Source organism: Magallana gigas, chromosome 4 (assembly GCF_963853765.1).
Source record: "Magallana gigas chromosome 4, xbMagGiga1.1, whole genome shotgun sequence".
Classification (NCBI taxonomy): Eukaryota; Metazoa; Mollusca; class Bivalvia; order Ostreida; family Ostreidae; genus Magallana; species Magallana gigas.
In genome coordinates this window covers 54,234,153-54,251,172 of record NC_088856.1, presented here as the reverse complement: position 1 = coordinate 54,251,172, position 17,020 = coordinate 54,234,153, and the positions used below count along the sequence as shown (strand labels likewise).

General features: G+C 35.8%; 1 protein-coding gene across 8 annotated transcripts in view; it reads right to left on the bottom strand.

Moving 5' to 3' along the window:
* The window catches only part of LOC105334346 (neuroglian), a 55,434-nt gene that overhangs the window by 33,197 nt on the left and 5,217 nt on the right, over positions 1-17,020 (bottom strand). For 2 of the 8 annotated variants that reach the window (XM_034452304.2, XM_066083025.1), the window contains exon 2: positions 3,884-4,064. In XM_034452304.2, coding sequence (XP_034308195.2) covers positions 3,884-3,953 — 70 coding nt within the window. In that variant the 5' untranslated portion in view covers positions 3,954-4,064. Of the gene's footprint in view, positions 1-3,883; positions 4,065-4,199; positions 4,494-6,446; positions 6,841-10,492; positions 10,622-10,814; positions 10,840-11,309; positions 11,685-17,020 lie in introns of those variants that run through there. The other 6 variants (XM_034452301.2, XM_034452309.2, XM_034452306.2 and 3 more) reach the window with 6 other exon arrangements.

Genomic DNA, 17,020 nt, shown 5'->3' with positions numbered 1-17,020 from the left:
TCTCTCTCTCTCTCTCTCTCTCTTCACAACAGATGACACACCATGCATCAAGTTCAACATCGCTAAGAAGAAACCGCAGCATTTGCTATGACAATTCTCCTTTCCTCTCCAATGCATTACCATTCCGCTGCAATAAGGACACGCTTCCGCTGAGCACTTAGAAGCAATCAAAGATTCCACCGACAGCCTTGTCACAACTTGATTCCATTTGATCACAACTTGATTCCATTTGATGAAATACAATCTGTTGAAAAATCACATTATCTTACAAGACATGAATGACCCTGATAGGAGTCAGGGATGGTAGTGCTGAGACAGGGGAGTAAAAATGGCTGCTCTCTGGTCTCACTGAGCATGAATCAAAGCCATTGTTTCTGGGATAAAACATCCCCACCAGGCAGAAAATTGCAATTTGTCAGTTCAGTGGATGCAGGAGAAACTCTGTTAACAAGTCTGAGAGCATCCTACCCTGGGTACCTGGCTGGATCTCTAAGACTCCATTAGGATTAAAAAAGCTTTTAAACTTAATCCTTTTGGAGCAAGCTCTGTTTGATGAAGTTCATTAGTGAAAATTACCTCTGCAATCTATTAACAATGGCAAAGTTATGGGTACTTAAAATTAAAGGAGATGGATATAAATTTTTATTAAGTGTGGTAGTACCCCATTCACATCTTTATTCTTGGCTAATCACAATTTTTCAGCGTATTAGAAATTTATGTTATCTGGCACACAAGCTTTCTAGATGCATGTACATGTAAACCATACTTAACTGTCAGTACCAATCAGACTCAACCTAACAGAAAGTAAACCCAATCTAAACCCTGGGTTTACTTTCTGGGTTTACTCTGGGTTTACTAGAGTGGACCCAGAGTAAACCCAGAGTGGACACAGAGAGTAAACCCGGTCAGAAGTATACCCTGAATGCAGACGCTACATGTGTATTTGGAATATACATGGGGCAGGAATTACAGGCAGTATGATGGCAAGATAAACGACAGGTCTGCTTCACACTTCAGTGCGTACAGTTGACCTCAAAAGCAATTTCCAAGTAAACCCTGAGTAAACCCAAAGTTTCAAAAAACAAACCCAGAGTAAACCCCCCAAAAACCCCCAAAAGTAAACTCCGGGGTTTAGTTGGAGTTTACTCTGGTGTTAGGTTGGGTCTGATCGGTACTCTATTATTCAGAATGATTATTTAGGTTTTTGAGTCCGTCCTTTAGGACCTGTTATTTATGTCTTAATTCCGATCTTTTCCTGGTAGTATTACTCTGTAATGGGTGATTGAGGGGTGATTTTAAATTCATTAGGAGCTCGATGATCTCTGCCACTTGATTGGATCCAGTGCCTTTCACAGGCACGGAACTCCATCCAAACCTGTCTGCGCGTCTTATGACTCCCGAGATATCTACACAATTATTGTGTTAATCTCAGATCTCACCGTGGAAAAGAAAATCTCGCACAGGCCAAAAAAAGTTAATGATGCAAGCACATAGTCAGGACTCGCCGACAGAATCGATGGCCAAATTGACCAACGATTGTCAGATTTTCACCAGCAGTGGCAAGCGATAATTTGGCAAAAATGAATTCTGTGCGATTTATATGTAATCAGGGCGACAGCGAGCGAGTGGTCGAGGGTGATAAATTTCTGTGTATAAATTTTGATTGATGTCTCTCTGCCGAAGCCCGGGAAATTCATGAACAATATTAAAAGTGCTGCATCCTGACGAGTAATCACAGCTCCTTCTCTTTGCGGCAACATCTCGTGGCGACTCGAGCTGCTTATATTACGACGCCTAGACCTAGGAAAAGAACTTATAGGCAGAGAAGGAGGGAAAAAATCTATTGGGTTTCCTTCAAGAGCCAAACCTGATGAATGATCTTAGACGTTTCTCATTAAGAAGATACAGATACAATTTGGGTTGTTTTCCAGCAGTAAATTTCATCAAAGCTACATCTGAAATGACTTGCAAACTGAAAGTGACAATTACTCTCTCCACCTCAGAAATTACGACACAGAACTCTCAATATATACTGACAGTTCTTATTGCAAGACCAACCAGCAAAGTTGTCTTAATTTAAATGACTAATGCATGTACTTTACAGGCGATTAACCATTATGTTGTTTTTCCCCTTGCAATGTAGTCTAATGAACTCCCAACTTAATTACTTTGCAATACACATTAAAAATCAATTCAACTGTAGAAAAAAACGGGATTTAAGTTTAAAATAAATGAAACACTGCACTATTGATTCGAGTTTAATGATGAAAACAACAAATTCAGTGGACATAATTGATGGCATACAACCACTGGAGCATCCAGCTCTAATTGTTTCAGACACAATCAGAAAATGTTGTCTCCATTTGGGATGATGTTTTTTTTTTCTCTATAATTCCAAGTGTTGGTATTGATTTCTCCCCCCACGACCTAAGTGGTAATTGTGTGTAATAAAATTTGTCTGGGTACCGAGTAAAACAGTATACTTGTTACATAGACCCTGATGATTTATTTACAGAAGATCACAGCTGAAAGCAGAATTCCGAATATAGAAAAATTTCAGTGAATAAGTAAAATCAATGGGTCCCTAACAGACCCAGGAGTAAATTGGTTCCTTCCGTTAACTGGTTCCACTGGTGATGTATGGAGATAATACTGTCTCACGAATCTGAGCAATGTCGAATGTTCAAGAAATTCATTTTTCTCTAAAACAGACAGTCCAATTTTCCACATCTGTTTATCACGTAATCCAAAGTAATTAATGAAACAATTAAATTTCCCTCCCAAGACTCAGTATCAACTAAAAACAAGAAACCAAAAATAATCAAATATAATTATTAGATACAAGCAATTAAATCCCACTTCTACACAATATTTCATCTTTATTCCATTTTCTCATTACATCTTGACAATGACGTACCATCTCGCGTTACACGTTTTATGTAATGTATGACGATTTTTAAATGTTAATTTGGCTGATAACTCGGATATAAATATTATCTGGCACACGATCACCTTGTCGTTTACCTGTCAAATCCCTCGTACCTGTAAAATTCAGTGAGCTGTTGTGACATACACAAAAACAACCCAGATCTAAGAATCTCCTACCTGGTAGCTCAGGTGAGATTTGACAGGCAGACAATCATTAAGGTGTTTGCTGGCCCTAATGGACCTGTTAGATCGACAATGATTTACCTGTCAGACAGGTGTAATAGTCAATGGTCGCTTGTCGTAATGCTGTCAATATCACTGTCGATATCCCCCCGGGGGATCCCGTCATTAAATGTCTACTATATTAATCCTCCAAGACTAATTACACACACTAGTCTATACTCTTCTAATAATAGATCATTTAGGAAATTAGTATTTGTTGAGTCCAAAATATTGTTGAAATTCACTTAAAATTCACACCAACTAAAATATATCCAATTACTTTTGCTTCACGCTAAATATCTTACAATTTTATAAAGTTAACAATTTTTTTAATAATCATTTTTTTTATGATTGCCAAAAATATATAGCTATGATATATTTTGTGATTTTTCCATCAAATCTTAATCTTTAAATTTGTGTTATGGAGATTATAAACAAAGTGGTCATGTCTTCCTTTATTGGAACTTTTATCCAGAGACTCTGCTTATGGTCTGTAGATTAAACAGCAATACACAACAGAAGCCATGTACAGACTTGGATATATAACAAAGACTTTGAAGGTAAAATGGAGGTCTGTAATGTATATACATGCATGTCTACCCATCATTTCTGAAGTCTGTTACCACGCATGTCTATTCATTATTTTAGAAGTCGATCTCTTGACATGCATATCTATGTACCAGTACCCATAATTTCATATGCAAGTCACATCTTTGGATGCTAGAAGTCTTACCTTGTACAGAGTAACATAGCCAGAACCAGAGTAGTGTTACATCCCAGAATAAAAAGTCTGCTCGCCTCATGGTTAAAATTCATGTAACGCTCACTTCCTCTAGCAGGCCATCAAAATTCAGTCGCCTAACGGTCTTCATCACAGTTTCACATACAGGTTGTTGGTCAAAATATCAGGCTCCCTGAAAAGAACGACAGATTGATATTGAACCTATCATTATCTCACTGTACATCAGTTATTTAATTATTTCTCTCAACACGGTCAGGATACCGTAAATATATAATCATTTCCTGCATATAGAAAAATCCAGACTTACAATCGGGGAAAAAACCTTGTATTATTACACAGCGAGTCTACAATTATTCTCACCGCTCAATCGACAGACCTACACGCAGCAAACGAAATAATCTCATGCACACAAATGGATGTAGTCCATCCTGCCCTCAGGTAAGAACTCTGGATTCCACAGCTCAGAATAATAGAAAAACCCTGTCCTTGCAAATGACAATCAATTGGCAGTGTAGGGATGTTTATCCAAAAGTCCTGGTATTTTTAAAACATGCTCAGTATGGTGTGTCCTAAGGGCAACAGCACTGAGAGCATACAACAGGCGGATTGTGGAAGTACCGTTAGCAGAAGACAGGACAATGGCAGAGTCCATCAATGGATCAATGGCGACCTGTACTGATCTCTGTCACATGGACCGTGGGGGGGGGGGGGGGGGGGGGGGGGGGGGGGAGAGAGAGAGAGAGAGAGAGTCATTATATAAGAAAAACACTACCATTTAAAGGACCAAAGAGTTAAGGTGGGGAGGAATTTGTTCAGAAAATAAGAGGGAGAAGATTTGAGTAAAGTCCAACTGAAGCATTGTATATGAATACATGAAAGGGAAGAAATGAAATAGAGAAAAAGAAATGGGGGTAGGGAGGGGGTTAAATTAAATTTGAGATAAGTGAAAATTAGATAAGAGATCTTTCTTATCCATAGTAGCTTATAGGGACGTACCTCATTTCCTCTTCAAAATACAAGCCCTAGCTAATTACTGTTCAATATGTGTGAGGAGATATGTTGCTTGGAGACCATTTCCAGTTTTTCCAACTCCATCTCATTACTAATATGGTGTAAAAATTAAGAAGCGCAGCTTTTCAATATAACACTGTTGTTATGATTATCTTCGGATGCCCTGGGGGTAATTCTACTAAGGTGACCCTACCATTCATCTCTACACCCTGGCTTCATGCTCATTAAACTGTGCATCAGATCTCAGGTTATGTAAGATCTGTAATTCCCTCCCCACAAAGAAACTAGGTCTTCAGAAATTGCTGGACCTAATTCATCAGATTTTGCTGTCAAATCATTTTTCTGCTTTTTGTCCAGGTGATAAATGTAAGTGAAATGCAAGGTTTGCTATGGCTGCGCTTTATGCAAGCATTTAGATTGTCATAATAATTGCGACCTTTCAATGTTTAATAAGTTTTCATAAGGAAAATGAATTGATTTTTTTTTTCTCCCTTCCTGTTTTACTCTCTCTCTATTTAGAACTTAACAGACATAAATGAGTTACCCTCATACAATGAAAGGAATACTTTTATTTAAAACAATAATAGGTAGCCTAATTTGTTACAGGATAGATTATCATATTTCACAGATTTTTGTGGGCATATGTTTTTGGAAGGGTGTATGGTATTGGTGGGCGAGAAATAAAAACTAATATTATTTTTTGCAAACTAAAATTATTAAACCAAATGACCAATAAATATTATACTCCTTCACTGGTAAATTATATATAATTTAACATCATTTTACAATACTGTCAATTCCGTCTTAAACGCGAGGAATTTATATCCGCGTAAAATCGCGAAAAGCATCTCTCGCGGATTTTAAAACCTCGCTATTAATTTCTGAAAGTTGAGAACTATCAGAAATATGTATATATCTCCCGCATTCGCGATTTGATATTCTCGCGATTTGATATAAAAAACAGCAGGATCGAGGAATTAAGTAATCGCGTAATATAAGGAATTTACAGTACTTTCACCTATCATAAGTCAAGCTGAATGCTTCAATAACCCTTTTTTCAACGTTACAATGAAAATAGCTCTTATAACCTTTTTTAAAAGTGTTACATCTGAAGACACATTAGCTTGTATTAATTAAATGAATTTTACGATATATGCTTTACAGTAAAAGATAGTCTATATGATAATACTTTACAAGGCAGACTCTGAAATGTTTAAGTATGATGTCTGAGGCTGATATTCACTATATATCAAAAAAGATATTCTAAAAAATATAATACCCAGGGTAGCACAATTAATCATTCATGTTTTAGTTTCAGTAAGACCTGAGGAATGAAAGCAATTTAAAATTCATTCAATTGAAAATTACATGAAAATGTTATATATTTAACCTTATTTACTTCTTGTTCATATTAATTTTTCTGATAATCTTTGATCTCAAAGTTTCACAGCAAGCATATGAAAAACAAAATGCCTCTTGCTGGATTCCATGTTTTAGGGTAAATGACTTTCAACGATATCACACCTGAAAAGGTGATACTCACAACAAAGACGTTACAATAGTATTCCTCGAATCATAATTGACACAAGTCACTATAAAATTCCTTTGTATGAAAGTTATCAATACGAGGCTGAGAAACACCGCACATTAAACACAAGATAAATTTCAAGTCTGAGTGGTCAATGTTTCCGCAAGCTAATATTCCATTATTTAGGGCAAAAATCAGCCAGTGAAAACACCAGAAATTATTGTCACCAAGATTGGCTTCAAGTGCAAAAACGTGTCCCTCCAAAAAAAGAGACCCGCAGAGCAAGATGACGTCGAATGTGGTGGATACTGTCACAGCGGCTTCAATCATTCATTACAGAGCTAACGAAACTTAAAAAATAAAATCCATCAGTCCTGTTCTCTCTAACTGCGGCACTTAGACATAAAAATTCCGATTTTTACACTCTTTCCATGAGGAGGACCTGAGTGAACAATAGATTTACACGCTTTGCGTCACTATATCAACATTGACAACAACAGACTGTACTAGCCCATCATTACATTCTCTCGGTGATATATATATATAGCCTTCCTTTTTTTAATTGAATTGCGATTTCCCTCATGGTTGACAATGTCATTAACCAAACCGAAAAAAAAAGGAAATGAAAAATAGCCGCAATTTTTTTTTTCTTTCTTTCTTAAAAAAAAAGCCATTAAACGTTCTCCATGCTTTATTAAACTACAGGAGGTTTTCTATAGAGACCTAATGCAGCCTGGATTGTTGTTTTTCAATTACAGCCCAAAACTGTCAGGCCCTAGAAAGCTTATAAAGGAGATTTTCTCGGCACAAATCCTCTAAGACAATTCCCTGGGTCTGTGTTTCTCCCGAGTCTCAGTGTCGTCGTGCGATGTGACTCACTCTCTGACACAGAAGTTGAGTCGTCGCTTAATGAATGAAATTTACAAATTAGCAGGAGAATGTGCACCAGGCCCTCGATTCAGCTATGACAAAGAGAGACAATGATTTTCTTATAAATCATTGGAAAAATAGAAAGAAGCTATAAGGCACAGAAGAAAAGGGAGATGCATGTATTTTAACTTTTTTTCATTTGAGCAAAATACAATCTCCCTCTCAGATTGATGTTATCCCTTACTTTACATTTCTTTTTTTTTATCGATACTTAACAAGCTTTATTCATAAACACATTTGGATATAAATTATCATTAAAAACCGCATTTACCTCTTTCTGTTAGTACATAATTCATTTCATTGTGAAATTCAATTCGTCTTGAAATTATTAACTGAAAAAACCCCAATAAGATTGTGTTAAAAGATCCTTGATAAATGAATATGTATTTTACACTCCTGTAGGTTAAAATCAAAACTGATGCGTCATATTCAAGCAGAGTGGTAGGCGTCTATAAGCAGTATATCTTAAGTATAGGTAACACTGGGGACAAATTCTGCAGCTCTTAAATTGATGACAGACCTTATGTAATTGACACAACATCCCGATTACTTCATGGCAGACACTATAAAGTGTATTTCAATGGATGAATCATAATCAATCCACACAATTCTTTTTGATACAACATTTCGTATCTGCAGCCCGTACATAATTTTGTATAGAATTACCTACTAGCTACAAAGCCCACTGTATGATTATATGAATTTCTGCGTATCATATCTCATAACTTAAATACGCAGCGTAAAAAATCAGATGTACTTTGTAGGACGGATTCTGTGTTATATTGTCGTCTGACACGATAAAATCCCATCATTCCACAGTCAACTAAGAGGTTAAACTCTGATCTCGATCTCTATTCTTGCAGCATAAGCCACACCCGAAACATCAAACCTCTTTGTATACACACACATCTACAATATCGAGCATGACTCTGCACAGGGTATTAATTAATTAACATGCTGATTTTCTCCTTCAATGTGCTAAGTACTTTGACAATTCACAATATTTGTATGAACTGATCAGTAATTATGGTAACTTTTAAATTTACGTAAATTTTAGAGAAGATTTTGCATTTCACTTCTGCACCATATTGCAAGATCTAGATGTTCACGGCTGATATTTTACACAAGCTAATCAACTCTACTTCTTTAAACATGTTAACATGAACCGCTAAGCTTGTACAACCGTTTAAATAGTTAACTTTATTCATTTGGATGAAAATTATCAGAAAAAAAAAGCCCAGTTCTTTTATGTTCAGTAATCCTATTTACCTGCTAAATCATCCATTGAAATTAAATATATGATTAAGTGCACATCATATGTACATTGTGTGGTAAGTCAGGCATATTTTACGAGCTAGTTTACATCAGATTTGTTTTACTGGCTTACAAGTTATAAAATCAACAGTGCAGACTAAAAAACCACAGAATTACAAATTAATATCTTAGATAGCGTTTTATTATAAATAAAGCCAATATGAGTGCAGAATGAACTTTTTATAATGATTCGTTAATGCTTCAGATGTTAATTCAAAAGATTCTTTAATTTGATTCTGACTATGATTATACCGGTAGTATAAACTCGACAAGACAGTATCTAATTAAAATATCAAACATGTAAAGAGATTACAATCAATTTATAGAGATTGTTTATAAATAGAATTATAACTATAAAGCACCAAGTATGTTAATTTATTGAAGATCAAAGAAAAAATAAGAGAGATGATCAGTTAATTCATCTGTTTTAACTTTTTTCAACTTTCAATAGCACTTGAATGAGCATTGGATTTCACGACTTCAATTACAACACATTTTCCTATTTATTTTACTTTGTGTGTATTCATAGTTACTTGCAATTTTAATATAATTACAGAATAGACCAATTACCTAAAGATGGAATACAATGTAAGTTATTTTCTTTGATATTTACTAGTAGGAAAATAGCTGAGAGCTAATGTTTGTTTGTAAAACCCGACTTAAAATAAATATTATCTTATCTTATTTACATATTTCGTGAGGAATGCACCACCTATTGCATTGATCCTGACCATTATTGAGTAATTATATATATGTGTGTCATAAATACCCTACATCCAGTGCTTCACAAATACTTGTACACATGTATCAAAAAACTAAAATCAGATTTGCTCATTCTCCGTGGAGTTGAAACTGTTACAGTTAAAACATTATTCAATTAGTAAAGAGTTCATTAATCAAATACTGAGAGATGGAGTGAGCAGCTCATTAATTAATTACTGGGATTAGCTGAATAGTTGAGCACCTCTCTCCCGCACCTAACACCCATGGATCCCCCCTCCCAGTAATCTCTCTCAATAATGGCGAGCTTCCTTTTTTTTCCTACACAGTCATGGATTTTTTGCTGGACCTGATTTACACCTATTGGAATCCATTAGTCATTCATCACTTATAATAGCAGCCTGCAACTCCATTTACTCTCATAAAAAAGAAGAGGGTGCAATTCTCACTTAGCCCACACAGCTATCTTCATTTTTCACCGTCCAACATTATTGTTTGTTGGGTGCAATTTTTTTTATACATGTACATATTTACCCTACAATATAATTCTATTTTTACCCTGGTTACTTTGGTGATTAAATATATACAGGTAATACTCAAACCTGACTTTAATTGACATCAGTAGAAACATTTATACATGCATTTAATTTCAAAATGTATCAACAATTGTGACCCACTTTCCGCACATTTTTTCACAAGTCAAGCACTTTGCTGGTACTTGTACTACTTCAGTTTTCTAGAGCTTGAACCAAATTGATGTGTGATATTTCATATATTAGAGAAAAGGTCAAAATTCACTGCATCACCTATAAGTTACTTCACCAGTTCTTTAGGTACCATGACAAAGACTAATTTGTCAACATCCAAACTATACATAACACTTATGAATGTTAACAAAATGAAAGGACACTAATCTTTATCAAGAACAAAAGAAACAATGATGATGATGTAATGATGATGATGATGATGATGAACCTTTTTTCACCATTCATCATCTTAGCATTTAAAGAAAAGATAATGAAAATAAGTTACAAATTGTTTCAATGATTTATCTATATATCATAAAGATAAAAAAAAATGGCAAAAATTCACCTTACTTTGTAAAGGTATTAAATCAATCTCTTATTACTTCCGGAGATTAGAAGATTCTTCCCACTCCGAAAAAAAAAAATTAATCGAAGCACAGTAGAGATTTATGACACATCTTGCATCTCCTATCTAAATTATGTGAATCTTTATACATCCTGTAACAGTGTAAATTGCTGGGAATTCCTTGCCAGAAATCAAAGCTCCCAGGTGTAAATAAATGGAGCCCGGTGACCAATGCACAGAATACTAGATCCCTCGCTCAACGACTACCCCCCTGCAATAAATCCCCCCTTAACAATAACTCCCACTGTCCTGTGCTGTTAAAATCACCTGAACAGATGTTCCTTAGGATTAATCGTCCTTTGCAACAATTGGGTAACAAGCTCGGAAAGGTTAGATATGATAAGCCGGCCTCCATGTTTATTGCAGGTAGTTTATAATAAATAATCTAAGATCTTGGGGTTTAAATATTGCTGCTCTCTCCCAGAGCTTACTCGCTGCTTAATTTAGTTTTATACGTCTAGCTCCAAGACTTCCCCCCTATACGAAGGACCCATCAAACATGAAGGATTACATCAAACTTAAAACACAGTTTCTTCATTTTGATTCTTGACATGATCGAATGTTATTGAACCTGGTGATGAAAAATTAAATACATTACGTCTATGTCACATGGAGAACCCCTACCTTCAGCTGAAAGATCTTGTGCCTGCCAGTTTCCAACAAACAATAAAGACCGACTATATTGACATCATTTAGAATAAATATTACAAGTTCTAGTTAAATAAACTCACAGGGAAAAAAGAAAAAAAACAATCAATTTACCTGCGGGTTTTTTTGACGTTTCCTCTGTGCACACAGAAACGATCTAATCCTGATTGTGTAATTATTGCACAAACAATATCTTCAACTAGAGAGACATGCTAACAATTCTAGTCAACATTTCATCCAGCGCGCAGAGAAAATTAAAACTAAGCGTGGCATCTGTCACTATGTCCCTGCTATGTCAATCAATATTCCCCAACGTTAATGAAAATATTTAAAGGTACGGGGACCGTTTTTTTTTTATGTATTGGAACTCGGCTGCAACCTAACAATAGCTCGCTCAGTCCTTCCACCATCCAACAGAATCCTATGAAGCATGATAAAACGCGGCCTAGCCGAACAATGAAGAGACCTTATCTATCGATTTTAAAAAATTACAATGAGGCTCTACCATGGTTCATTTCTCTCCCAATTCCTTCTCATGTTGACATTTCTGTTGCAGACGTTACAAAAAATTTGTCTCCTGATGGAGCAAGCTCCGGGGCCAAGCAGCCGATTTAATGGCCAGATAAATGGACTCAAATATTGAATAAAATGTGGAATAACTCCACTCAGTTGCACCAAAGTCTCCAGAACCCTTGTGTGCTGAAATCACTACCGCCTATGGAAATATTTGTATTCGACAAAAACCACGGATATTGGAGCTTAAACTTTTAATATGGCATCTATTCCCTGAGGAGTTTGTCTATAACGGAACTAAAGCTAGCAGTAAATCTGTTGTAGATTTCTAAGGTCGAATAGAAACTTGTAATATTCTTTTATCATGAGATATTTCAATAGAGGGCTTGTAGTCTTTTCATTAACCTGTACATGCTATGTTGATCAGGGATACGGAAACTCCGATCCCTAAATTTCCTGGAACAAAAAATTCTCCTTTTCATGTTGTACATCAAGCAGTCTGCTAATTTTGATACTTGTGTTATCCACACAGATAACAATGCTCCATATGTCGTATAAATCTCTCCCTCTCCGTTGACTGCTGCACATTATGCATTTCATGGATTTCTGTTTAATTCACATCAAAGCCGACAGTGTATCTATAATGTCTGTGTACATGCTCGCATATGCTTTTTATCAATAATTAATTTATATAATTATATTACAGAACAGTAGGCACCGATTGAATTACATGTAACTACATAATAATTAAGTCCCTCTATTGCCTGACATCCTCTATCCCAGCACGCTGCTTTGAAGAGACAGCTTGAGTTAACTTCTGTATATATTTCCAATAACCTATAACTTGGAATCAATAGCTGCTTTATAGGGACTCACTCGCTCCTGTATATACCATATTTCCAATAGCTTATTACCTGGAAACAAATCAACACATGTTTTGAGACAAAAAAGTACTTAAGGTCAAAATCTAGTAAATGATTCTAGAGTGTCTTTTTGGTGCTAGAACCATTATGATGTCATAATTGATTTGAAGAATTTTTTTTCAGTAGTTACGACTTTAAAGGAATTATGTAAAAAATTAAACAACTTCTTGACATTGTATAATGTTAAATCACAGGAAAATTAATCCTAATACCTCTATTTAATTTGACATCATTTTAAAGAGGAGGTCAAGAGCTTGTTTAAAGCCGTTTTTGGGGAGACTGTAGGCATTCTTGATATATTTTATTAGTCAAAAATGGACAAAATTCAAAAATTTGTTCCTCAATTTCTTCATATTTCATTGAAAGTTACAGTTTAAAACATGATATTTCATTGTGTTTACCAAAATATTTAGCCCCAATACACCCTATCAAACAAAGCTTTTGTTATGAAGCATCATTGAAAGAATTTATATCTTCAATTTAATAAACATAAAGGCACCTTTCATTTACTAGACCTTGACCTTAAAGGACTTACTATTATAGAAAATATTGGATCATAAATCTATTTCACCATCCATGTTCGATAAATAACAACTGCTCTATTTTTAAACTGTTAATGCTAATATGAGTACACAAACCAATTTCCATTCTTTAATTTCCATTTTATTTCAAGTTAACTATTAATGCATGAGGACATTTGCATCCTTATGTTAACAAACATGACTCGAATCAATCAAAAATCCACATATAAAGCAGCCTTTTAACATAAACATTTTGAATTATTGGTATACTGAGCCCGAATTTTTTCCAAAAAATTTTTTTCACACATTTTTTTTTCCAAAAAAAGAAATACATCGGGGCAGGTAATTTTCAGAGAAACGGGGATGAAAATCTAAAAAATAATTTTATGTGGCCTGAGACAAGCAAGCTTTGTGTCAAATTTTAGCTTCTAATTATTTCCATTAACACAAGACATGACACAGACAGGAATTAAGCATTTTATAAACAATGACCTTGAACTTCCTCAATTGACCTTGGGTCAAGGTCATGACACATCCTAAGGTTATAAGCAATCTTTATGTGAATTAAGAACTTCGAATATTTGTCCATTAGAAAGATATGGACTGGACTGTATGAATTTTGCTCTTATTTCTGCCCAAATGACCTTCGGTCAAGGTCACAACACACCCTTAGGTCATAAGCAATTTTTGTGCGAAGTAAGAACATTCAATGCGTCTCCATAAGAAAGATAATTGGACCGGACACAGATTTTGCACTTTTTCTGCCAGTGACCTTGGCCTTAACCAAATGACCTTGGGTCAAGGTCACAACACACCTTTAGGTTATAAGCAATCTTTATCTGAAGTAACAACTTCCAATATTTCTCCATAAGAGAGATATGGACCAGAGACAAATTTTCAACAGAGACGGACAGACAGACAGATGGACGGACAGACAAGGTGATTCCTATATACCCCCCAATCTTCATTTGCAGGGGTTATAAAAATGCACACTTAACAGGGATTTCTTTGAACATATATTCATGTATCAAAGAATTTCTTTAAACTCTGCACTGCACCCCCCCCCCTCCCCCCTCCAAAAAAAAAAGTTATTACACCAATGTCAGAGATAAATTTAAAGTGAGTGAATATTTTTTAAGCATGTCTATGTATGTATTAACCACATACAGAGAGAGAGAGAGAGAGAGAGAGAGAGAGAGAGAGAGAGAAAGAGAGAGAGAGAGAATGGATCACATTGAACGAGTAAGTGCAAGTGAGACAAAGAGAGATATTTGTATAGTATTCAGGCATCTCAAGAATGGAAGCAGAAATTACATCAATTTATGCCAAAGCTATTATTGCCATTATGTACAAAAACAACCAGCTATTGTTACAGCAAAACTTAGCACTATATATCCTCACAGCATTCCCGCATCTCTACAATTGCGGCAGTGGTCTTGATTCCGTTTATGAATTATACAATAGACCTTTACCACAATTCCTGGTTCGGTTAAAGTCACTTCAATTCAGATCTTTTTTTTTCCACAGAGATTTAAAAAATTTGTAACAAAAGGAGAATCAATTTAAAATGAAGAAGAAAATTAAAATCCAACCAACCAACCCCAAAAAAGGGCCCTTGGTCGTTATGTAATGCCAAGTATTGCTTGTTGGTTTGGGCTGTGACCGTAACAACACCCAAGGGAGACAAATCCAATTTTCCTCCCTGTCAACGTGAGTAATAACTAGCACAGCTCAATATCTCTCCATAGAAAATCTATATTTCTTATCCCGATTGTGATGGGATGTTAAAGGGAGATAATCTGAGCCTCTGACTGATAACATAAAATGTTCATTAGAGTTGATAGCAAGACTGATGAAGTGTAAAATCCCCTGTCCCTCGTACCACAGATCTTGTCATAACTCATAGCATAACAGTATTTAAGTCTACAAACAGTTTATTGACATCATTGTTCCAAGTTAAATAAAGTCAATCATTGAAATGAATCCAATATATACAACTGGCAAAAGCTAAATAAATGCGATGTTGTCTGGATTACAGCATATTTTGCAATAAACTGCAGTGTATCATATCTCACAGCAGTGATTGGTTTCGACAGAAAGCATGGAGAGAGCTACTGGATCATCGTTAATGCCCCAACCATGACTATTATAGACACCTGAATGTTGCAGACTATGAACTTTAGGGCCAGTGACAATTGTGTGATATGTAAGATATTTATCACCATACTAAATCAACCATTTCTGATTTACCCCACAATACTGTTATACCAGTGATGTCCTGTAACAATGCTGTGTTATACCAGTGATGTCCTGTAACAATGCTGTGTTATACCAGTGATGTCCTGTAACAAAGCCGTGTAATACCAGTGATGTCCTGTAACAATGCTGTGTTATACCAGTGATGTCCTGTAACAAAGCCGTGTAATACCAGTGATGTCCTGTAACAATGCTGTGTTATACCAGTGATGTCCTGTAACAATGCTGTGTTATACCAGTGATGTCCTGTAACAATGCTGTGTTATACCAGTGATGTCCTGTAACAATGCGGTGTAATACCAGTCATGTCCTGTAACAATGCTGTGTTATACCAGTCATGTCCTGTAACAATGCTGTGTTATACCAGTGATGTCCTGTAACAATGCTGTGTTATACCAGTCATGTCCTGTAACAATGCTGTGTTATACCAGTGATGTCCTGTAACAATGCTGTGTTATACCAGTGATGTCCTGTAACAATGCTGTGTTATACCAGTGATGTCCTGTAACAATGCGGTGTAATACCAGTCATGTCCTGTAACAATGCTGTGTAATACCAGTGATGTCCTGTAACAATGCTGTGTTATACCAGTGATGTCCTGTAACAATGCTGTGTTATACCAGTGATGTCCTGTAACAATGCTGTGTTGTAACAGTCATGTCCTGTAACAATGCTGTGTTATACCAGTCATGTCCTGTAACAATGCTGTGTAATACCAGTCATGTCCTGTAACAATGCTGTGTAATACCAGTGATGTCCTGTAACAATGCTGTGTTATACTAGTGATGTCCTGTAACAATGCTGTGTTATACCAGTGATGTCCTATGGCAATGATGTGTTGTAACAGTGATGTCCTATGGCAATGATGTGTTATACCAGTCATGTCCTGTAACAATGCTGTGTTATACCAGTGATGTCCTATGGCAATGATGTGTTATACCAGTGATGTCCTGTAACAAAGCCGTGTAATACCAGTGATGTCCTGTAACAATGCTGTGTTATACCAGTGATGTCCTATGGCAATGGTGTGTTGTAACAGTGATGTCCTATGGCAATGATGTGTTATACCAGTGATGTCCTATGGCAATGATGTGTTGTAACAGTGATGTCCTATGGCAATGCTGTGTTATACCAGTCATGTCCTGTAACAATGCTGTGTAATACCAGTGATGTCCTGTAACAATGCTGTGTTATACCAGTGATGTCCTATGGCAATGATGTGTTATACCAGTGATGTCCTATGGCAATGGTGTGTTGTAACAGTGATGTCCTATGGCAATGATGTTTTGATTTAATACAAAGTACAAGCTATTTGTTTTTCCTATATTTACTTGACTTTTATGGCTATATAGGATTGGTGTAGGTTGTGGTACCATTACAAACTTAAAATTAAACCTTCACAACCAATAGATGAGGTTAAACGCTGGTTTATAAATGGTAGTCAGGGTGGCTCAGTGGTAGAATGCTTCACTACTACTGACAGTGTCTGAGTCCATGTCAGGCCTCTTTTATTTATCATATCGTATTATTCAAATTCTTCTATCCTCCTACAAGACTAAAATAAAGAGAAACCAAGAATTCTTAATTTTAATACTGGATAGAGGCAAACCCC